The 25,067-nt window shown below is 42.9% G+C and overlaps 1 protein-coding gene across 1 annotated transcript in view; it reads right to left on the bottom strand.

The window, feature by feature from the left end:
* Positions 1–8,588, bottom strand: part of HIVEP1 (HIVEP zinc finger 1) — a gene marked incomplete at both ends in the record, with an annotated part of 59,330 nt that extends 50,742 nt beyond the window's left edge. The window contains one exon of the mRNA XM_084260638.1: positions 8,483–8,588. Within this exon, the coding sequence (XP_084116764.1) occupies positions 8,483–8,588 (106 nt within the window). The remainder of the gene's footprint in view (positions 1–8,482) is intronic.
* Positions 8,589–25,067: the final 16,479 nt, after the last annotated feature.

The following is a 25,067-nucleotide window of genomic DNA, read 5'->3' as shown; positions in this document are numbered from 1 at the left end:
GATTATTGCTTTTCAAAAAGGTGATGGAACAAGCAACTTAAAGTTGTGTGACAGCTGACAAAATACATGAGCACATGGGAAAAAAAGAAACATCCATAAATTAACCCTGTAAATGGAGCTCTAATGATTACCAAAAAGCAAGCAGCAATCAAACCACACCACTGGCTTTGAAACTCATTTCCCCGCTGTATGGAGAGGTATCGAAGCACCAGATACAGTGCTCATCTACTCAGAGGATGCAAAAGATCTGTCACCAAAATTTACACTGATGTGCACAGACAACTGCAGTTTCATTATTAAAAGATTTGTCTGCATATAAATGCTACAATAAAGTATGCATTTAAATTCACAATCATCCTATTTTATAGAGAAAAATTATCTAAGTGTTTTGGGAGGATGTTACCTTAGATCTTTAGATCTACAAGGAAGATTAAATGTATTGATGTCCTTAACTAAATTCTAGGGGGGTGGGAAGACAAACAAAGCCCAAAAAAGGGAGAATAAGAAAAAGAGGGGTGACAATTGAGAAAAAAGGAGAAAGGAAAAAGAGCTCTTATCAGAAATCCCCAACCACTTCTCTGTCAGACTGTAGTGCCAAATGAAGAACCACAGATAACAGTAATAATAACCAGGTAAACACATATTTGGTACCCAGCCAGAACTACACTTGCCACATCTCCTGATAGGTTTTCCCCAATGACATATACTTGTTTCACTGATGCCTCCACACCTATGGAGGTATCTCCATGCAGAACGGCTTGGAGCACGGTGAGCACTGAAAAAAATTGACTGCTGGTTCTGGAAACTGAAAGCACCGATTTTGATGGTAAATGAGGGACGGGTATTAACAGGGCTCTGCCTGCCAAATGTTTCACTGAGGACTACATCCTCCCAATGACCCGTGTCACTGAGCTACCTGCTCCTGTTACTGCACCCAGGCGTGTTCTAACACCATCGAATGAACTTTGTGGCAGCTGTTTCCCTGCCTGCTGAATTTTACAACCACAGACCCCGTACTGGCGACCACCTTACGGACAGCAGCGTTTCAGGCAGGAAGGAAGAAGTGGGTTGTCCCAAACTGCTGCGGAGCGGGAGGGAAGAGCCGGCTGTTAACCCCTCACCCCAGCAATGCCGAAACGCAACCGACCTCCTCCTTCTGACAACTCCCACCTAGACCGACAATAACTTGCAAAATAACATCAAATTTGAATTACCCAGTCATCTCCTTCTCCTTTGTCTCATTAAATTAGCTGTATGTGAAAGGTTTTAAGGCAAATTATCTCAACTAATGCACCATATTCTCTCACAATTGTATTATACATTTTCTAATGGTACACACCTTTGGAAACTCTTTATGTAAGCAAAAATACATTACACAAAAATCATCTGGAAAAACACAAGAGGAACTGAAAATGGCAAGGCCGACAATTAACTGCAAGTAATATTATCCGATCCAATACTCACTTGATTATTATTTCAGATTTAAGCCTGAGATGTTGAAGATACTGTCTGATCTAAACTCCACACGGGAAATATTTCTTAATCACTGGAATATTACTTTTACTGGGCTAAGAGATATTAATTTAACTAATGGAAGTGACAGGCACATAATTCTCTTTATTTCCCATAAGGTGACAGAATAGTATGTTATCTTGACGACTGGTTTATTGCAATACCTATCCTAAACGCCCCCAACCTTCAGCAGACAGCCTTCTGGAGTAGAGCCTATCTAAGAAGCAAATGATGATGGCAACAGGCACACTCTTATTTTAGATGGGACACTTCTCACTAGATGCTTATTGGGGGGGACAGGGGGGGAAGCTACACAGCAATAAAAGAGGAAATCCTCATATAGAACCACTCAGTGTATAGAGAGGAGACTCCACACAACAGCAGCATCACGAGCCACAGAGCCAGATCTTGGCTGTCCCTGCAGGTGCATGCCACAAAAAAGCAAAGCACCGATAACATCATATAATAGTTAGTTTTAGCTGTTTACATATACATATATACACACAGGCACACATAAAAATATATAAAATATGTTATATTGCATTATAAATATTATCTTTATATGTCTATATGTTATCTATAATGTTTCTATAATATTTATACCATCTATGTATTATATTCTATATGAATCTATATATAAATGTATAGAACATATTTACATATATATATGTAGTATAATTGTATTTAGCTATGAGTGTTTATATATTCACATAAATATTATGTATGAACATACATATTACATGTTATATATATTATACAGGTCTGCATGTGTGTATCTATACGTGTGTAAACTGAAATGAAGCACAGGTGCACTGGCTTTTCACACTTAAACCCGTTCACATTCTTGTCCAACACAGATCTCCCAGCAGGTATCTGCTGCGTGGAAATACCATCCAGCTCCCTGGGGTTTTAAATATATAATGTAGCTGTGCTTTTTAGGAAGGCGTGGAAGGAGATTGGCACGCTTCAAAATATGCTTCTTGTTTTACGTGCCTCCTGCTGCGATGGATCATTAAACGGACACCAACAGCCTGAGTTAGATACGGTGGTGCTGTGCTGGGGTTTTAAATCAAGAAATAAACCAGATTTTTCACCAGCCTTACATTTTCTATTTTTGATCTTCACTAAGATATATAACCTCACAGATTTTAATTACACCACAGATAAAATATAGTTTAAGAAGTTGTGGGCTTTTGTTTTCTTTTTTCCAAAAGGCATCAGTGTATCAACGTTTACAAACTTGAACATGCTTGCTGTGTTAGAAGCGCCTTGGGAATATTCAAGAAAACCTTTAAAGGCCTTGTTCATATGATCAGTGTAAGGAAGGAAAGTAAAAGGTTTAGGAATTTCAGCAAGGAAAGCAGAAACACTGAAAAGCGTGAGGTTTGCCAAGCATGAAACCACTAACTTTTGATGGCAATTTAAGATGAAGCAAAAGAAATCTTCCATTTGTGGGTTTGCTTGTGGGTTTTGTGGGGTATTTTGGGTTTTGGTTGGTTTGTTTTTTTAATGTGCATAAGAAAACATCACTCTTCTTTTGCTCACGTAAGAGAGTCCCCACACCAATGCAGTGAGATGATGTGGTCCTGCTGACCAAGCCACCCCATACAGCAGGAACACACGCAGGAATGGCACAGCAGTCACCAAGGAGAGCTGGATACCTTTAAGCCACATCGAAAGCTTACACAGGGGGGTGGGGAAACATTCATTAAACTTCAAGCAAAATGCCCAAACATCACTATTTTTCATTGTATGCATTTGCATGTGTCTGTATGGCTTTAAGAAGGCTTCTTTCAGCTTCTTGATGAAGATGCAAAGCTTCTGCTCTAAAACAATAAAAAGGGGCTTTTATTTTTAATCTCATGTATTATGGATAACTGCAAAATTAGCATTTACACCATATTGGATGCTAAGAACAGACTTCTTTATCAAAACTTTTAAAAACCCTTAAGTTCATACCCCACCTGAAAGGCATGGGGCTTTTATTTAAATACTTAGCCAAAAACAGCCAGAAGGAAAATGTCTGCATTTTCTTTCCCTTCAGTTAAAGGCAAGAACAACTCTCAGGCCTTACACCTGAGTCCTCTGAAAAATACCTCCAGCAAAACAATTTCAGGTGGCAACAGTTCTTCTTGTTGCTTACAGAATAAGCTTGCTCTTTCCTACCTCACTCCACCAGAAGACATCAGAAGGGCGACTTCAAGAATCGCTTTGCAGGTTTTTCGATGGAGACGAAGAACGACAGCGCCTTAATTACCTTTTCTTGCACTGATCACCTCGATCACTAGCAGGGAAGAGAACTGCAGTGCCGAAGTGTTCTTCAGGTGATGTGCACTAACACAATCATGCTATATGCACCAGGAAGCATTACCCAAAGGGACAGCACAAGTGGGTTTATCTTTTTTTGCTGGAGGTGGGGGGGGAAGTACCGCTAGAGAAAGCCACTGATCAAAGTTCAAACCCCCGCATTTCCCACTGCTACATACAATTCAGAGGGCGAGTGAAATGAGGCTGAGACACCCTGTGTGGAAATCAACTACTGACACCCATCAGGGCTGATGCACCGGAAACAAAATGCATTGCATGTCACTGGACGAGAGGAGGTTCTGAAAGCATGGGAAGACCACCGCACAGAAGTAAGTAAATAAATACAGCAAGCCCTGAGCACCAAACAGGTGGTGCAGACCAGCCACGGCGTATAAAGACCAACTCAAATGTGACGTGGAAGGACCAGAGTTCATCCCCACACCCCGCTGGAAGCATTTCACACGTTTCGAGCATCCGTGCCCACGCAGCGCAGGCAGCGGTGCGGGCAGGGAGGGCAGCTGCGCCAAGCTGATGGAAGCTTGGAGAGTTTCAACCTGCTGCAACAAGAACCATCTAGTGCTTGTGCTTTTCGGTGAGCTGAGATGAATCCCAACCAGGTAACTGAAGAAAAGGAAAGGCGGGAGGAGGGGAAAGGAAGAGTCTTGTCTGTACAAGGAGCCCATTAGGTTAATTGAGCTGGTGGGGCAGTTGGCGGGATGCTGCTTCTTGCCTGTCGCAGGGAAGAGCAGAAGCTGGGCAGGCTCCTGCACGCAGGCTTCCAAGAGGCTCCCAACCCAAAACCTAAGTGGTGGAGCCGGGGGAGCAGGTCCTGATGTAGCCCAGGCTGGCAGCAGGAAGGAGGGATGGCCAAAGGAGGGGAACTGGCGGGCAGGAGAGAAGGTGCAGGTGCTGGTGGACCCAGGCATCAGAGAATGTCTTTCCTGGCCCAGAGCTTCCACTGCTGCCTTCTCGCCTTCCTTCCAACCCTCCAACAGCTGCAAAAAGACATTTCACAAATACTCTCGTTCAAATGTAAACCTACTTTTAAGTAGAAACCACTCTTCTGTCCCCACGTATTTCCCTTTCCTGATTTAATAAGGAACGCCCAAGATTAAAAGGAAGAGATCAGAGGAGGGAGAAACAGTCCCTATGTCTTTCCCTTCAATTTTACAGTGTGGGAACTTGACGAGTTTTGGCACATGGTTTGTTTGGTGGTTTTTCCTTTCCAGTCTGGGGCTTCAAGGATGGCAGCACCACAGCTTAGTGAGCTGCCAAACACAGCCTGATAGCACGGACATCCCCAGCCTATCATAAACGCGAGGTAAAACAGATTAAATCTCAGTTCCTCAGATGCCATCTGAACATTGCTTGTACAGCTGCAAGGGGAGGGGGGGAAAGATCTTTCCAAGAGTATGAAAAGTTAAGTCAAAATTTTTAGCAACTAGCAGGATGACGCAGGAGCAGTTGTCATTTTAAAACTATCTATCAACTCCATTTTAAACACCTTAAATGAGATTTAAAAGATCTTAAAACATTCTACTAGTCATTATAACCTTGACTAATGACCTGTTTGATCAGTTTTTCAGGAAAATTTTATGCGTTTTCATTTTAATGTCAACTTTGAATGCTCATCATACTCCCTGCCATATATAATTATTTGCATTTAAAAATGAAAAACCTATGACAGATACTTTACATAACCCAGTTGAAAATAGAAGATAAAAGTCCTCCTACTATTCTTCTTCATTTTAAGAAAAGCCTCGCATATTTGAAAATACAATCTGTAATCTGCAGATTAAAGCAGTATCAGCAATGAACAGCTATACTGTATATACAATAAAACAGTCAATGGGGAGGCTGTATATTAATTAAATGGGTAATAGCTTTATCCTTGCTATCACTGTGTATGACTTAAGGGCTCCTGATGAGGCTGACAAGGTGTATGCGCATAAATTACATAAGCACTTTTGCATATGAACCCGAACTCAGTCCCTGTCTCATCAATTTGCCAGAACTTCAACATTTTTTTTTTGTTTGTTTACATGATTTGCATTTTTATTATGAGGCCTTTTAAAGAGAAATTTTGGATGGCTGTGGCCGTACAGGAGGCTATAGTGACCAGCAAGGCACCTGTAGGGACAGGCAGGGTAGCTGCCAAGCACAAAATTTCAGAAGCACAGGTGAAGTACCTTCAGAAACATCTCCTGCTCTTACTCCCTGCGTAAGCCAGTCCCTCATCCCACCTGCCCCACAATGCGCAAGGATGCCCTATGTGCTTCTGAGCCCTGCCACCAGGGATAATTCATTCACACCTTGGCCCCCTCCTGCACCAGAGTCCCAACACAGGTACTGATTGCAGTGCCATTTGCATAGCTCCTAATCAGCCACCTAGCATGCTAATTACACCATCGTTATGCTGATGCTAGAGCATTGTTCTGCCCCCACTGCCAAATCCTACCTACGTAGGACACGGTGATTACTATCACTAAAATCTGCTTCATAATTACTTAACAGTCCCAAGGGCAGTTCCAGGATTATTTTTTTTTAAGGTTTTTTAAGGGTTTTTTTCCCCCTCACCTAATGCAGCATCAGGGTTAAAACGTAAAGCCGACCAAGAGTCTTTTTCACCCTCTCCAGGCTGCTGCTGTGAGCACCTTTGTACCTTCTGCACTAAGACAGGCTCCCTCACCGGGTACGTTTAGTGGCCTTTGATCTTATGTCCTCAACTGGAAAGAGGGGGGTGTGGGGGGCACGAGGCAGAAATTAAGTAAGTCCCAGTGAAAGCCGTGCAAGTATTTCTTAAAAAAAAACAACCAAACAAAACAAAAGCACCCCAAAACCACACAAGCAACAGCTTTTCCACTCAGCAGAATCGTGTAAAAATAACACTCAGGGAAGCCAAAGCATCCAATTTCTGTATTTTCTGACATACAGATCCTCTACCGAAGCAGCAAACGAGTCAAACCAGCCACTCCCCAGCCAAACAGAAGGAAAAAAAAAAACCCAACAAAAATTTTCCATCCATCTTTCTGGTCCTGGGAAAAGCACTCATCCTCAACTGCTGAGCTTCTGAGGGAGGGCTTGCCCAACACAGAGAAGGCAGGGAACTGGTTCGACTGGTAGTACAACACCATGAGCTGAGTGTTTCATCACCTGTGACAACAGCGAGGAGGCTTTCTTCAAGTTACCCCAGGGGTCAAACTGCTCTGTAATTTCTTCTTCTATTTCTGGAGTTCCTCAAACGCTGCCGGAATTTACAAGGCAGAAATCACGGAAGTGGATGAATTCAGCAGTGAGGAACCTAAAGCTCCGACAGACTTGCTTAAAAACAGAGCCTTTTTCTAAGCTTAGCACACCTTAAAAATATCTCTGCTGAGATCCTGACATCTTGATAGAAATGGTTTAAGTTATTAGATCTTTAGTAGGGCTTCTGATTCTGTAGTTCTTAGAATTACCTGATATTTAGATGGGAGAATAAATTGTACCGCTGGCTAAGAAAAGAAAAAAAAGTATTTCTTTGATGACACTAATGGAAAACAAAGTGAAAGCCTACAAAGCCAAGCCAAAAGTCCAGCCCAGCCATCTTGCCTCCAGCAGCAGCCAAGAGCAGAAGTAAAGGGAAAAGCAGAAGAGGAGGCACAGTGAGTCTTGGGCTCTCTGAGCCCACACATCTCTGAAGCAAATCCCCAAAGCTGTACTTGAGCCTCAGGGGTCCCACCGATTGCTCCTCCAGTAGTTTCTCCCAGGCACGCTTTGAATCCATGTGAGGTTTTCCCATCTCTCTTCTTGAAACTGCAGAGCCTCGTCTACTTAGTCATTCCTCGTACAGAAGCTGCTCGACAGACTTGCGACCTCTGCCGCTTTTGCAACACTATTTTATCCTCTTTGGAGGCGGAAGTGAGGAAGGGAAAGAGAATTAGGAAGAAGATCCCAGAATGGCTCCCACCGTTCAAGATGAAGGCACGCCACAGACGCTTGCCGTGGCAGACAGGCTTTTTTCCTACTCGTGCCATAAACATTCCCAGTGTTTTATTTGCTTTTTGACAGCTAGTGAGCATACAGCCGACTCCTCCACACAAATAGACAACCCACAGACCTCATGCCCGAGTGTTAACAAGCAACTCAATTTAAATGGAAAGTCAGAATATTTTTCCCATGGACATCACTTTGCATTTATCCGCTCTGAATTTCATTTGTCATTTTATTACATGGTTGCACAGCAACCTAATGTCATTTTGATACCCTCCTGCATTTTCATTTGCATCTTCATCCTTACCTCCGCGGGTAACCCCAGGAAATCAGCAGCGCTGCCGCGTTAGTATGCACGCTCCTTCCCGGATCACTCAAAGGAACAGGAATCGGCAGAGGCACATCGTTATTAACTGTAAAACGACAGGCTTGTTTGGGAAGGAACGGCTATTGACTGCAAAGTGTGTAAATAGCAGCTTCTCAATAGATTTACATGCAAGAGGTTTTCTTTCTGGGGGGTGGGTAGGCAGCTCACTCAATATCTTGTCTGTCTTCTTTAAAACCCCATCCCTTAATTCCAGCCTGTCTTTAAAACCCATCCTTTCCAAACTCCATCCCTTCAGCACCCAGCTCAAAGAACATGCCTCCGGAGGGTCATCATCTCCAGCCACCCTGCCCACTCCTCCTTCCTCACCAGCTCCTGTCAGTGCTACAGCATCTTCAGGTACGTCCTTGTAACCAGACTGGCTGTAACACAGGACTTCTTCCAGACCAATGGTCAGCTGCTGCCTCGGCTCCATCCTCCCTGTCTCCCCCCCCCAATGCTTTCTGAGCACAACATGCCAGTTGCCGTTTCTCCAAAAAGTATCTCTCTACGCTATTTGGCAAATCCACTTTACACACAGTGCTGCAAAACCACACTTGCCTCCCAATTCAAAGCCCTTCTTTAGGCTAACTGCACATTAAATGCAAACTTAAAGCTCTGTGTTAATTTAACAAGTGCATCTTGGTTTCTGGCTTGCTTGCTGTTCCAGTAACTTAAGAGGTCTTAGTATTACCAGCCGAAGCACGTGAATACAGTCCAACATACAACAGCCATAAATTACATCACTGGGTTTGAGTGCTAAAAACCCAAACCACTGAAAAATCCACAATTAACTTGTTATGCTAAACCCTGCTCTGTGGACTTAGCAAGTTTATCTTTCAATAGTTATCTTCTATTTCTGAACTGGTTGAGTTTTTTTAATATATGCTGAGTAAAACATTACTAGCTGCAGCTTTAAAGTGAAAAACAACAACAGAAATCGGATTCCCAAAAACACCTTTGAAAAACTAGTCAATACAAGCTGACATAGGACTGGGTGTACCTGAAACACAACACTTGGGGAAAGGCACAAAGATATGATATTTTCTTGCTAGCAGCATGCTCCAGCCATGAACTGGGGCTTAGCCATTCTAAGAGGCTTACAAACCAAACAGCCCTCGGCAGTTCATGTTCTCTTCTCAGGGCAAGCACAAATTGGGGGTGGAAAATAGGCGTATTAAGCCAATACCTCACTTCAGTGATTTATTTTACTTGTCGCCTCTGCCCACTCACATCTTCCCCTAAGACCTGAGATGAAAACTAGGTGCCGAGTATCCCACCAAGCACTTGGCATTCTCCAGTCCTGTTCCCATCAAAGATGGTGGGAACAAGGATAAAACACCTCTCCGGAAACCTCATGCACCCTACATGGGGTTAGACGGACCCTAAACAAAGCAGGGAAGTTGTGGGTCAACAGCCCTAAAAGCATCCAAATTTGTCCGATGCTTTCCAAGGTGTTACTTGGGGAGGGTGGGGGCCATTCCACAGGTGTGCCAAGAGGAAATCAGGCACAGAAAGGGGAGTGTTCTGTACTGAAAGGAAATAAACATGGACTCTATGTATACCAAGAGATTCCCAGCTAATCGGGATAAGCTGAAATTACAAGCAACGCTTCCAGCTTTGTTATTTTTCTACTTCTGAAGAACTATTAGACGTGAGTTACTAAGTCACTAACTATTAATCAAACTAAAAATCACAAAATGACCTTGCAGAGTGCCCCACGGCACACAGCAACAGGTCCTACCATCTAACCCTCCAGCATCGTAAAAACCCTAGTGTCCCTCTATTCGGGTTGGTTATTTGGGGGCTGAATGGCAGGTAGGCTATACAAAACAACTGCTTTTCATTTCAGGGAGAGGGGATGGAAGGGAGGAAGATTCAGCCCATCTCCTGCCAGCTGGTAACCTCCCATCTAGACAGGTATCCATTTCTTCAGGAAGAACAGAGGACTTGAAGTTTTCCATCACAGGAGGCCAAGTGACAAATGCTTAAGTCATTATGAAGGGACTGCTGTCTGCTTCACAGTCACCAACCAGCCCGCCAAGGCTGTGCTCAGCTTTAAGCACCTACCTGGTTACCCTGCAAACCAGGGGAACCATTTTCATGCTCCCCTGGCTGCTCCTCCCCAAGCCCCGTAACAGGAAGGTTTCTGCTCGGAGCAGGGCTGTGCTGGTCCCAAGGCACTTGTTAAAACCTGTCTCCAGCTCAGACAGCTTGCATCTCATCGCTCTCCTCCTCCGTGCCTGCTCCCGCTGGCCCCAGGGGACACGGCGGCTGCTGGCTCCCTGCTCCCCGTCTGACCCACCCCAGCTCACCCCAAAAGGACACCACTGCCCTGTCCTGAACCACTGTAAAAAAGTCAAAATTTCCCAGATCACACAAGTCCAGTAGAAGGGAGAAGAGATGAAGAATCGCACATGATTCATAAGCACTGTCGACAAACAACGTGTTGCAATAGAGCCCCAGAAGGTCTTCTCTGCTCCCGAATTTATAGAGAAAGGGAATAAACCACTGAAATCTTTAATGACTCCTCCAAATTAGAGTCCTGACCAAAATTTCTTCTTTCTCTTTGTGTATGTGTGGTGTTCAAATATTTACTGTGTGCTCTACATGATAATCAGCATTGTATTGAAATAAATCCTCCCCCCATGCCCCTTAAAGAAACATCATCGATTTCTCCCCCAAAATAAAAGAAAGTAGGCTGAACTATCTTACTGGCCTTCCTTTGTTTGATTACATCTAAGATACTATCGGACAACAAAAAAATATCCTGGCATGGTGACAATGCCAAATTAGTTCATTATTTTTTATACAACACCCTCCCCCTTCCCCAGCTATTACAAGAAACCAAAGTGGTTTTGTTTAGTAAATAAATAGTAGGAAACAAATATGGCAGCATACAGCTGGTGAACTGTATTATTGATGTTTTGAAAAACAAAGCACAAATTCTATAGATTCACTCACACTCACCTCATCCCACAAGAAGTACAGTTCTGATTGCCTGGAATGGCAAACTAATATGATTCCCTTAAAAATAGCAAGTAAAATCTAAACCAAAACCCTTCTTCCCTCCCTTTTTTCTAGTTTCACCGGTGAAATTTTCTTTCTCTACTTGCAAGCTGAGGAAGATGATTAACTAGCTGCTTCTTCTACACCTACAAAATGATGGCACTCTGCAATCTGAACATCACCCGGGTGTTTTTTCCTTTTTTTATTTAGAATTCACGCTCAAGTTTTGCATCGTCTGATTGAAGATGAGGGGGCGGTGAGGAACGCGTGGGAGAAAGCCACGGCAAGCTGCCGCGCGCTCCATCCATCCTGCACGCGGAGCGAACAACGAAGCCTGGAGGGAGCTGCCTTCAATAGCGACGTGCCCAAGTGAGCATCCAGGGACTGACTTCAAGTCCTCCAACTGATTTTATATTGGGGGGGGAGGCTTTAACAAAAAGGTTTTTCACAAACCAACCCCCTCTCACAACAGAGTAGAGAGACTCGCATCCAACTGGATGAACTCGGTGAGATTGTGGTTGGTTGGTTGGTTTTGTTGGAGCAATGACTTCTGGAAAATACGGTGAGCAGGACAAGAAATGACTAGTACGTGCTACTTGAGTAAAACAATGACAATGCAAACCCAGTATCACGTCCTGGAACTGCTTTTTGGTGTTGTACTTAACATGTCTACTTGGACATTTTCTCGGTAGCCCTAAAAGCAGTGATTAAGGATGAGCCCCAAATTTCCAAAACTATCAGGATTTTAAATGGCATATACCCCATATGTTTGTTTCACTTTTAAATGTCTTACCTATTTACAAAATTATTTTTCTTAACTATTTTGTTTTTCATCAGATCAGCTAAAATAAATTCTGCTCAAAGTTTCCACTTTTCCAGCCAGAGAAAGGGTAACTGAGACAAAAATTGTGCATGGTTAATAGGAATAAAAAATAACACTGGAAACTTTGCACGCACAAAAAAGGGAATGGGGAGAAAACAAGGCCAACTGGACAACCTCTCCTGCTCTTTGATATCCCTTCTCTGAGGAGGTTCACAGCAGCTAGTAGACCACCGAGTCTCCCTGACCTAGGCACCTGGAGGTGTGTTGAAGGAAAAGGCTCCACCAACTTCTTGATAAAACTCATGAGAGACCTACTAAATACCAGGAACGTTTCACCCAGACCTAACTTATACCAGAAGGGTGTTATGTGAGGAACATGAATAGGTGTCGGGGGTGCTGGGGAGAGGAAAACCCAGTCCTCAGCCATCCATCAGCTACCTTCTCCTGACGGCACCCAACAATGGAAGACAGAGATGCACCACCACTCTACCTACAGTCAGGCACACAGCTGAGCCAGGCTGGCAGTGAGGTACCAGGGCACCTGCCTGGCAAGCGGGAAGGCAGTCAGTGGCAGATCTCATGGTGGACACCTTCTGCCTCCCCAGTTTGGGTGCTCTTTCCCTGGATTTTCTTGACAAATCACCAGTGATCACCTGCCAAGGAGTAACAGCTGCTTCCCTAGTACTTATTCTCCACCAAATACTTTTTCTTTTCCCTAATGGTTACATCTTCTCCAAATTTGCCATGCTCACTGCTATAAACCATCACTCAAAACTGATGGAATAAACAGATTTTTCCAGCAGAGAAAAAACACGAGCAAGGCTGGGCTTGGTGCTCAACCTCTCTCAGGTCTCCTCCCTTGCTAACCCCTCCTGTGCCAAAAACCACATCAACAAGACCTCCCTGCTCCCCTCCGATGTCACATTGTGCTACTATTTAAGGCTGTGAGTGGCAGGACAACGTGGGCATCCGACAACCAAATGGAGGTATCTGGTACTCCCCATGTGAACCACAGTAGGCTTCTGAGCCTCCTCCAACTTGGGGGAGACCTCCAGCTGTGCACAAAGCTCAGACAGCTTTTCTCTCCCTTTGTGGTTGTCAAAAAGAGAGGCAAATATTTTGCTCCATATTGAAATGGGCAAGGGAGGAGGAAAGGAGAACAAAAGCAGGATAAAAGGTAGTACAAAAAAAAAAAAGTAAAATACAAAGCAAACAAACAGTGTCTATGCTGTAGAAATGATGCACTAAAATTATTTTCTTCTTTTTCTTTGCCTTCCTGAGAAGATGATAAATCAGTTTGTACGTTGAGGACTCTATTCAAAGAGCAGAGAAATCACAGCAAGTAGGAAAATACTAAGCATATGATTTCCTATTTCTTTTCCCTTGTAAATAAACATGGGACTATTTTTCTGGTGACTAAATTTAATTAAAATACATACTCCTAGAGCAGATGACCTGATGCTTCCATATCCTTGGCAGTCTTTCTGTCCAGCTTCTCATTTTCTTTAGTTACAACGCATAATTACAAACCAAATAACCTCAAGTTAATCCTGAAGCAGGATTAACCAATTTCTTACAGCTAGTCAGGTTATTTAGCTTTTGTCTTCACAATTTAGAATAAATTTTAAGCCTATAATGCTTTAAAAGAAATCAAACCAAAACAAAACTCCAAAGCCACTCCACCTCAAAAGCCAACACCCTCTTCCTCCCCCTCCCCCCCCCATATTAAGCTTATGGTTTGGGTCTTTAAATACCATAGCTCTCATTTGGTTTACACCATTTAGCAATTACTTCCAATTATAACATTCTGTGACAGTTTTATTTTCAAGAACTTCCAGAAATTAAGTTTTCTTCAAATTGAATACTTAACAAGTATTCATTAACAACTCAAGCCATGATTCAGTAACAGAACCTGACCTTAATTACCAACTGGCTATAATTTATACATTCCCACTCCTAGTGAATAATTTTGAAGATTTTGGTGGCTGCTGCTTCATTACCTCACATGCTTCAGTAAACAGAAGATTTGGAAATTGTTACTCCGAGTTCAACACGAAAGCAGAGACAAACCCAGTGGCACTCATTAAAAAAACCCTTGTAAAATTTGGATTGGACTATGAAAATAACAGATGCCATTTTTAAATTATTACCAGGATATAGTTTCTGAGCATGTAACTAGTTTAAGTTCCTGGCTTAACTCACAGCTTACCTACAGCCTGTCCTATGACACCTCGGGAGCCACCTCCTCATAGGACAGCCAGAGCAATGCAAGGCAACCAGTACATATCAGCGGCCTGAATTGTGGACTATGGAAAGTGTTTTTACCAGGAAGGCTGCACTACAACAAACATGCTAAAGCAAAAAAACACGATCAAAGCACTGAAATGCAGAAGGAAATAGGTCAGATCCCTGTTATCTGTTTAAACTTCCTACACATTCAATTTGAGGCCTGTCAGTGTTCGGCACTGAGGAACTGGACTGCAGGTCTTGATGACATAGTACACAAGGTTCATTCCTGGGCACTTCCCCTCTTCCCCCCCCCCCCCCCCCCCCCCCCTCATTCTTTGAGGGAGCAGCATTTTTAGATAAAATGTTGGGTTGCTTCAGGTAAAATATACACAATAATAAAACAACTATTTCAGAAATAGAAGTTCGAAGAGCAATAGAAATGCTTAGGAGTCTCTGGATGATTCCATATGAGAAGAGCAAAAAACATTGCAGCAGTTTACTTCACAGAGAGGAGGAAAATACTTGATATAATGTAGGTATATAAAATAATACGTGTGCTAGGCAAGGTCAAACTGAGCACTACTGGAAAAAAAAAAAAAAGTCCAAACTGAAACCTCGTAACTCTCAGTTCTAATATCAAGATGTAGGTCTGAGGAGCTGAACTTCTTACCAGTTTTGTTTTACCATTTTATCTCAGCTCTCTTTTCCTCCGTGCTTCCAGGCAGGTATTTAAAATAGATGTGTTAGAGATTTAGCTTTCCCGCTTCAAATGAGTTCGTTGATCAGTTCTGTCTGAAAACACTGAAGAGAAATCCTCTTGAGCACAGTGAAGCTCGTAGCTGTCGGGCTTTTGTTGTGAAACACAGAAGCTGTGCTGCGAAGTCACAACACTCGCCTTATTAAGAACACACCCTGGAAAGGGCGAACAGATAACGTTCTCTGTGGAGATCAAATGTGATTTTCAGAACACCACCCAGCTACTAATTGCACTGAAAGGTTAAAAAAACCCCACAGAACAAAACACCACGGTCCTGCAAAACTGCCCACTGAGCCACTTCTTGTTGTCCCTCTGAAACTCACCGCAGCGACGGATCACTCTGGGTTTGTTTTAAAGAAATGAGGAAAGAGTTAAAGTAATTCTGGTTGCTCTAGAAACTGATATCCTTTGTTTTGGTTGAGATGAAATACCATTACAGGCATGCAGTACCCTTTAAACTTGCCACTATTCCAACAATAACTAAAGCTGTTCTAAGAAACTACCGCCCAAAAAGAGATCATTGCAGATTTACAGTAAGTTTGTTGTTGCAAAGTTGGAGTACGCTCGCAACATTACCAAAAATGCTCAGCTGAGTAGAGATTTCGGAGTGAACTGACCGTAAACCACCAAATCTAGACAGGAACTCACTGCCCACTGACTCCAGCAAGAAGATAGCAATCAAAATAGCAAGATGGGCTTTTCTAATTTCGATGGCAACCTGAAGCAAATGCAATACTCAACCCAAATCACCAAGATGACACTTCTAACACAAGAACATGAAAATACTCCTACAATTTAATGACAAAGCCAAAGCTGTGTGGTTTCAACACACATTTTTTTTACTATCGTATTTTACTATTTTACTATCGTATTTCATTCAAATTGCAACCTTTTAGACCCCCAAACTTAAACTCACTGGCATGGGCCCTAATCATGAGCGTACCAGACCGCCAACCCTTTGCTATTTCTTTTTAAGCAACACAGATTTTTAAGCCCCATAAGCTGTTTGCTTTGAAGCCGGCACTGCTCCATCTCAAACAACCCTGATTGTTAGAATTCAAGCATGGAAAGGGATTTTTGGTTTGAAACCTTCCAGCTTCCCAATCCCGTCCAGGCCTTGCGAGCCGCCTCCTGCCTTCTCGCTGCTCCCTGCCCTTGAGTCCCGACAGCCTCGTGAGAACACAAAACCTCCTGTCCTGACACCTGTCCCTGCCCAAACCGACCTCAAAGGACCACTCTGAACCCACTCAGCAGTAACTTCTGAAGCAATACATGGGAGTGAGTTGACGTTCCTGTAATAGCCACCTATATACATCCAGCATAGGATGGTACATGCGGCAGTCTATGTGACCTGACTTGTAACCCTCTTGATCTGAGTCTGTCTTAACATTTTGTGAGATTGTTCTGACTCAAACTAAAATTAAGAACACCGATAGGCAAAGCGAAGCTCAGTAGTTTGCAAACTGAACTGCCATCTCTCCCTCTACATATGCCTATGAACGTACACATTTTTAAGGATGCGTAATTAACCGCAAGAAAATAGTTCTCAGAAACCAGAAAGCCGAAGTATTTATATCAAAAGCTGAATTTTTCTCACTCTATCTGCACAAATAAACCCACTGAAGTTGCCAGTTTTGTCAAAGTGAGCAAGATTAGGCTCTAAACATAAATCAATTTAAGCAGTCAGAAACCTCCAAGAAGTACTAAAGTTGCTTTCAAATTCCTTGCAGCTTTTTAAAAATTGAAAGCCATTGACTTAGACCATGGAAACAAAGTCAGGATTTTCTAATGCAAGATAACATTGCTATCCCACGCAAAATAGTTTCTCTTAGGACCATTTAAAGCCAGAATAAAAGTATGGTATTTCTAGATTGTATTGCAAAGGGTGGTTTGGGGAACGTCGGAGCAGAGGGGGTAATGATCTTACAATGGCAGTACTGTTTAAATTCCAGGTATCCATGCTGGTCAGACAGCTTTGGGTTGGGTTGGGTTTTTTCTTTTTTTTTTCCCGCCCTTCCAAATTTTCCTGTGTATTTATAACCATAAAAGCCAGTAAATTGACTTCATTTGAGAGAGGCACTACAATCAGACAGATCTAAGATAAAAATAAACCCCATTACTTATAAGGTTGCTCTCAAAAGTCAACTAACACACTGGCATCATAAGAAATTAATTCATCAGTATATTTTTGACAAGCACAGTGTTTTTCTCTAAAAGGTCATTTTTCTAAATTAAGCAAAGTATTAAATATCTTCGCTGTTCTGCTGCACATCCCAAACTTAACTCATTAAATGTTTTCACAGTAAAATCAAATTACATTTGAAATAAAGTTTCGTGTGTATTTAAATTTGATGTTCGTACCGTAAACAACGTCAGCGAACAGTAAGTCCTCTTCAGATGTTTCGTAAACTACCTTAACTGAAAATGTGCATGTTTGGTAGACAGACAGCCTAGTTTTGCCCAGAAAGCCTCCTTTTTAAAAAAAAAAAACAACCTACTCCCCTAAACACACACTGGTCAGCATGAAAGGTAGGTCTGGACATCGCTGTCTGCTGCTTAGGATCTGCATGGGTCTTTCTTATTGAACTGGGAACCCCAGACCGATGTGTCACAGGCTGTGCTCTGCAGAGGGCCCATCTCTATGTCCCTCCACATCTTTCCTCTCTCTCCAACACCAGACAGCGCTGGGGTGGGAAGGCACCAGAGCTGCTGCCCAGGACTTTGCTTCTGACTCCAGTCCTGTCTCCAAAAGGAGCTTACCTGGGCTCTTCCAACCGGTGGTGGCGAAACCTTCTGATGAACTATGGAAAATACCAACCTCTCCCCTTCCACGTTGGAAAAAAGAAACTTCTACCCACCTCACCGACAAGAAAAAGCTGCTCCACGGGATAAAAGCCGGGCCTCCTCCGGAGCCAAACAGACATGCCAAAGACAACTTCTTTATGTGAATAAATACAGCACAAAGGATAAAGCTTCTCCCCTTTTGCACCTACTGGAGTTCTTCTCCGATGACTGGATTTTCTGCAGCGCCTGCCTTCCTGGCAGGCGAGGGTTACAGGAGTGTCTTCCCTTATGTAACTTCATTTCTTGAGTACACAATTGCCCAACACACCCAACGCACTCCAAGGCACTTTTTTTTTTTTCTTCTATTAAAGAAAAAATTCGTTTCTTTCCAGCTGGAACTGGTTTTTTTTTCCTTTTTTTGTCAAACTTAGGTCTGTAAGCAAAACCAGAGAAGGGCTCTGAACGTGGTGCACCGCGACCCTTGGTATCCCAATAAAGCAGACATTCGTTTCTTGGCAGCACATCTCTCTTTCTCTATGTACAGGAACGTAGGCTGAGCTCCAGGCTTGCAAGAGACCTCGACATTCACAAGAACCTCCTCCATTTTCACCTGTGCACCTTTTTCCTCCTACAGGAGGTCATCAAGTATCTGCCCATCATTCCTCCCAGAGCCATACATGACAGCTACCGACGCCAGCACACCCCACCACACCGCCGCTGCCAGCAAGCCCCACCTCCGGGAACAAATGCCCTTTCTGCCATTTGACTGCCAATAATACTTGACTGCACTCTTCCCAAATTCTCACTCCCACTTCTTCCACTTTAACTCATTTTACAAGAGAAAGACGTCACCTGAAGAGCAGGATGCAAACACTTAAGGGAGTATCTGCCCATGAAAAGGCAATGGGATACCTAGAAAATTCAACTCTGCATTTGAATAGCTGTCAGTGAAGTCAAATATAGATCTGCCAGGCAGCCATACACAGTTATTATGAGGATTTGTTCTTGCCAGTTCCCTTAAAACACCTTCTCCCTCCAGAACAGGTCCTCAGCCGAAGGCCACTGGAAAACACCTCCCCACTGGACACACATTTAAGGAAAGAAACAGCAGAACATGCTTCCAAGGTACCTGTCACATTCATCATCTGTGCCCAGTGACCGAGATCTTTGATCACTTGTAAGTAGAAATGGGTCTTTTAACCCAGCAACTTGAGCAGCTGAAAGCACGAAGGAATCCCTGAAGGTACGCAATGGGAAATGGTACCTTCCTTGTCCTACAAGTCCACAAGGCTGAGGCAAAGCAACCCAGAATTTTAACTGCAGTATTTCGTTTCCAGTTCAGGTTCAAGATAACTGGCCATATTAATTCTACAAATTTTGGATGCATAAATATATTGTGTCCAATTTACATTCAGGAAATAAAACTTGAAACCAAACAGTGCAAGAGCAAAGTTTCCTCGGGGCATAATGATGCCAACAAAAACCAGGAGGCTGAAGCAAACCGCACTAGTAAACACGTTTTGGGAATACCTTGCACAGGCCAGAAAGAATCTCTGTGCTGTATTATCAGGGGGGCTTTAAGCATTATACTGCAAAATTTGTGTAACAGTAACTGGATGAAGCGTAGCAAACCATACACTGTCCTCCAAAATTCCTCATATAAAAAACTTGGGTTTAAGAAATCAGGTCGGCACTGTATGTTAGTACTGGAGAGTACAATGTATTACATGGCACATTACCCTCACAATCATCCCCAAAGCAAGTAACACATACCCCTAAAAACAGAGCAAAACAAATTGAAATGCATCCTGGGTGGGAAACCTTAAGGTACTCGGAGTCCTATTAACACCACAATCAATACTGGGACTCTCATTCAAAACACAGGTGTTTTGAAAACCTGAATTAAATTTTATTTAATGACCTACTGGCCATTTCTCCCTTTCCAACAGTAACAAAGGGTATAGCTAGCATCGCTTGGCTGTAGTAGTTGATTTATCTTCTGTAGATTTAAACGGCCTGTGTTCCCCAGGCTCCCATGCCTACAAGAGGATGCTGGTAGGGGAAATCTGTCAGAAAATTCATTACCAAAATCCACAGTATTTATGGAAGGGATGACTTTCAGCAAGTTTCATGTGATGAAGTATTTTCTAGACTGGTCAATTTCATCTTTTCTCAAAAAAAACCCCAAAAACCAACCAAACAAAAAAACCCAAACCAAAAAAAACCAAACCCAAAGCCCCCCAAAATTATGAGGCGCTCTGTTTCAAATTTCTCAATTTACAAAGCCACTTAATTTTTCAAAGCCACTCAGACTTTGAAAAGTCAAATTCAAAACAAAGTATTTAAAATTTGTAAGTGAAACTGATGTAATACATAATTTTATGTCAGAAAAACTACAGAAACGTGACAAGTTTTGAGTTTTCTGACACTTTAGGTTTTGTTGCTTTTTCACATTAAATGCAAGTTATAAAGGAAAACAAAGGCAGACTTCCAAAAATAACGTCAGCAATGACCTATGAATCTAATTTCAATGAGCTTTAATTATGGATGTTTGAACACAGCACAAATCTACTCCGAAGATCATCTGACATACCCACAAGGAATGGCTTGGCACATGCTTATTAAGTGCAGATTTAATACCTGATATTCACAATGAATGAGTTTACTAATGTTCTGAGGTTTCCTTCTGAAAATACGGTTTAAGGAATTTCAACAGGGAGACACCGCTTTGTTTTTTGCACATACAACACTATATTCTTTGGAAAGGTACAACCTTAGGGACGTCAAAATGCTGGTCTTCGTTACACAGACCGCTGCCCCTTAACAGTGGTACGTGGGCACAGGGATAAATGAGACGAAGCCAAAATGCCTCCCCCAACCCTGTGCTCTGAACTCAGATGATCATTTGACACCCCCAACATGCTACCAACAGAGGACATCGGGTAAATAGCACAACCTCCCAATTTAAGCACCTCTGGAACTGTGGAAAGCCTAAACATCAGAAAACGAGCAAGCCAGAACACACCATACTTCTTCAGGAAAATTCAGACTGTGCTTAAGCCGACTCTAAAGCTCCCGAGGGTTTTTAAAAGAACCTGAATTTCATCTTACAATTTTATTAGGAAACTCAAACTTCCTGGCACAACCCCACGACATCCACCTATCTGTGGGAACTCCCTTGTTATGACTTCCATTCCCCTGTGGCAAGTGACTCTGTAAACCAGCCAGATCTCACACAAAGGTTTGCTTCTTCGTCGTTCCTCTGGAATCCCAGGGCGTAGATGAAAGCATGGACTGGCTGCCTTGGAAAGCTTCCAGCCATAGAGAAATAAAAACCAAAAAAATAAAAAAAAAAAACCCCAACAGGTAGCAAGAAGCCTACCAGCAGCACAAAATTCCCTCTTCTGCGGTGAGCAGGAAAAAGGAAGGAGAGGCTTGTTTTTGACTGCACAGGTCAGTGATGGGAAGGTAGGAGAGAATTTGTGGCATTACATTGGAGATGTGAGGATGAAATACCACAGGGAATTGCTTATAGGGGTGGGGGAGCCAGCTCTCAGGGTTAAGGAACTTGCCGTGGGATATGCAAGTTTGGTACTGGCATCCACCGCAACCTTCCCGCTTGCCCTTCCTCCAGTCTGCAAAGCATCTCCTGGATTTACTGCAAAGATAATTTATATTTCTAAGGAACACGACTGCTGCACACATGAAGTCTTACAGAGAAATTTAGATAGTTTATTGCCAACTACTTACACAGAACATACTCTTGAATTAACCCCTTAGATGCCCTCCAGAATCTTCTTTCTCATTTATTGGTGCTTCTTCCAACAGTGCAGAGAAATTTGAAGGCAGCTCGCTTCATTGTTATTTCATCACATATTACTACCACATCCAAGGTGGGGGCATGAACTCCTCCTGTCCTTCCACATTCTGACAGGTAAACTAAATACTCAGATGACTGACTTGAGAAGCAGCTAATGAGTCAAAGCACCCAACCACAGCTCTCTTAAACCAGCCTGCTGTCCAGCAAGGGACTTTCTGAAAATCTGACCTTATTTAATTGCCCAGCTTAATTTATTTGCCACACAGAGCCAGCTGCCTCAACCCCGTCTGCACAAACACGACACCTGCATACATCTCCTGAATACAGTATAAAATAATGATGGTATACATGATGCAAAATTAGGGTAGTTAAAAATGAGCTTCTTCTTCCAACTTGCAGCAATTAATTCCAAAGTCAAAAATCTTCACTATATAGTTGAAGATTTTCAAAGGTGCTATGATGTTGGTGACGGATTTAAGTTATTTTCCCACAGAAGCCAACAGCAAAACTTCTGCCAATTAAACCAGTGCTCATCTAACTCAATTTCCAAGTGCTCCTGACAGTCACACTCATAACTGCTAGGTGAGGTAACAGCCCATTTCAATCTTTTGGAAACTGATCTTTAAAGATAAAACTTATTATTAAGTAATTAAAACCTGATATTTATCTTCCAATCACAATAAAGACCTAAGCATTTTATTCAACCAGAATAAAATCTTCCTGAGCTCAGCATGAACTGGTTTGTGACCACACACTTTATAGCACTCAAAACACAAAGAGCCAAACAACACGGTACACCCCTACAGTATCTCACATGGATTCCTAGACCCCACCAAAAGAAACCTGTGCCTTACTTTAAAACCAGCTCAGCCTCTCACCTGACATTTCCCCTCTGGCTGGGTTAGAAGAATTATTTTCCTTGCTAAGATCCAAAAGCCTTATCCTGGCTTCTCAATCGCCCTGTACTACCCATTTTCTAGATTAAAGACGACTTGCAGGAGTTAGGGATCACTTTCAGTAAAATACTCTATACAAACTTATGCCATCTGATTTAATATCCAAAAAAGATTTCCAAAAGTATGAATGGGAAGATCTGTGCTTGGGTTGGTGTTGCACAAACACTTAATTCCCTGTGACAAGCATCCATACACCGAAATAAATGTACAGAGATAAACTGATGCTAGTTCCATGGCAGGGAAATGAAAATATCTGAAAGGTATACCTACACAACATCAATTAAGACTACTCATAAATCCAGTGAGCTTCAGAGAGGCTCCAGAAGCAGAGCAGATGACAGGGCATGTCTCACTTCCTCCAGGGAGGAAGCTTTTATGGAAACCCTACACTGTCAAAGGTAGCTGCCAAAACAGCAGCAATTAATGCTTTCAGCTGCATATGCCCAGCCTATCCAAAATAATTGTAAGGTCAAGCTTCATCCATCTTCCATTTGTTTTTAATTTTGCCAAGGTAACTGCGATTAACTTACTGAGTTTCAGGCTGAAATACTTTGAGGTCAGGGGAGATGGGAGGGAAAGAAAGGTTAATGCGAAGTCATGTGTTTGCCTTACGAGCCTAAATAAATAACTGCTGGAGATGCAGAACAATGCTGCATTTTAAAATAAGCAAGAGTCAAATCCCAAACAACCAAAATGTTAAGTTATTTTATCTCTTGGAAAGTAGTCGTGAGTACTAACAAACGTCAGACATACGCAAAAGACAGCTCACACACGCACACACAGAGAAAACCCCTAAAACCCTTCACTGTGCTCTTCACTTATAGAAATGCAGCAGAAGCAATATTTCCAGTTCCTGAAAGCTAGTCTGGGGGCAAGCAAGGATGTCTAAATGCAAGCAAACTTCTTGTATCCAAACACTTCAAGTTCCCTGAGCAAACAACAGTTGCTCGTACCCAAAGAAGTCAGCGCCAGTTTTGCAGGCTCCTTCAACAGGTACCAGGCTCGCTCTGCTCCACAAACGCTCCAGCAACAAAAGCATCTAGCACATTCCCTGACGGGAAGTTTCAAAACCAGAAGCCACCAGAAAGGGCCGCAGGTGTACCTGCCACCCTCCCGTGACAGGCAGGGACAGGCTTTCCGACCAGGACAAATGGCCACTCAGAAATGGTTTCTCCGCGCGGCCTGGACTGTGCTCAGCTATTGCGTAACCCTGCTGCGATAAATCCCCATCTCCCGGCGCCTGCATGCTTCGGGAGGGCTGCTGCTGCTACCCAGCCCTACGTGTTGCCAGCTCCAGCTCCAGCTCCAGCTCCCGCTCCTGCGCTGTCAAAGCAGGCACGGGCGCGCAGGTAGCGGGTGCGCGCTGCTAACGACAGCAACGGCGCTCTCTGAAACGTCTTCCTGCGATAAGCGCTCGGCTTCCAGAATACTGCTTCGGTTGTGATTTTGTACAACTCACGAGATGAAGATCTTGCCGCTGTTGTAGAACCCAGCTCCAAAGCCACGCTACAGCCCAAGGTCAGGCTTTGCCTACTCACACACCAGCGCCCGTACTTGAAGGCTTGAAAAGTTCTCCTAGTCCGTTTCTCTCTTTTTCACACAAGTGATATTTGCAAGAGCGAAACGCCTTTGTTCACCTACACCAAACAGAGCCTTTTTCCCGGTAATAGCCTGGAAGCTAATAACTATTTTAGAGCAATTCCAGTACAATGAAATGCTGTTATGGGCTGTTTATGTAACAGTGAATTAACCCCCACCGATACCTTTCAGGAATTCATAACCATAGTGCACGAAATGTGCTTTGCAAGAGCTTGTTAATATGGTAAGTGGAAAAGCCGTCTCGATTCAGAGGACTGTCTTTCAAAGTGAAGGCGCTTAACCTGCAGTTTCAGTCATGGAAGAAATTACTCAATTAATTGCAGACAACAAAAACAACAGGGTTATAACTAACGTACAGTAAATGCTCTGTGGGTGTAATGCAAGCTCATTTCCCAGTAGCGTACTCTCTTACATCCTAACACATTTCTCACCCCACTGCTGTAAAACAGTTTAAGAACGTTGAATTTACTTCTATTTCTTTCCCCACATGCATTTGTTTTCTGGCAGTGAATATTATTATTAACCCAGGTAGGGTTTGCTCTCTTAAGAAGCGTGTTTGCAGTGTAGTATTTTGCAGCATAGTATTTGTCATACTTTCTCCCAGTCAACACAAAATCTTTTCCAAAGTTAAAAGCAAACATCAGAATTGACAAAGTTTTTGCCTGCTCTGGTGACACCCTTGCAGTGACAAAAGAGAACGCGGGGACAGGGCTCGATACATTCTCATCTGCTTCTAGGAATTCAAGTAGCAAGACCCCCTCAGCGACCACTGCTCCTATTCCAACACTAAGCAAGAGACTGAGTAAAACACTTGTTATTAAAGATAACAGAAAGAGAACTTACCAAAGCTGACACTGATGTCTTCTTCTGTCCTTCCTTCCATTCATGTTAAAGACATCTGTTGATGACTCGATCTAGGCTAGATAGCAGCACAGGGC

The sequence above is a fragment of the Gallinula chloropus genome (assembly GCF_964237585.1).
Source record: "Gallinula chloropus genome assembly, chromosome: 2".
Lineage (NCBI taxonomy): Eukaryota > Metazoa > Chordata > Aves > Gruiformes > Rallidae > Gallinula > Gallinula chloropus.
This window is presented reverse-complemented; position numbering and strand designations above follow the sequence as displayed.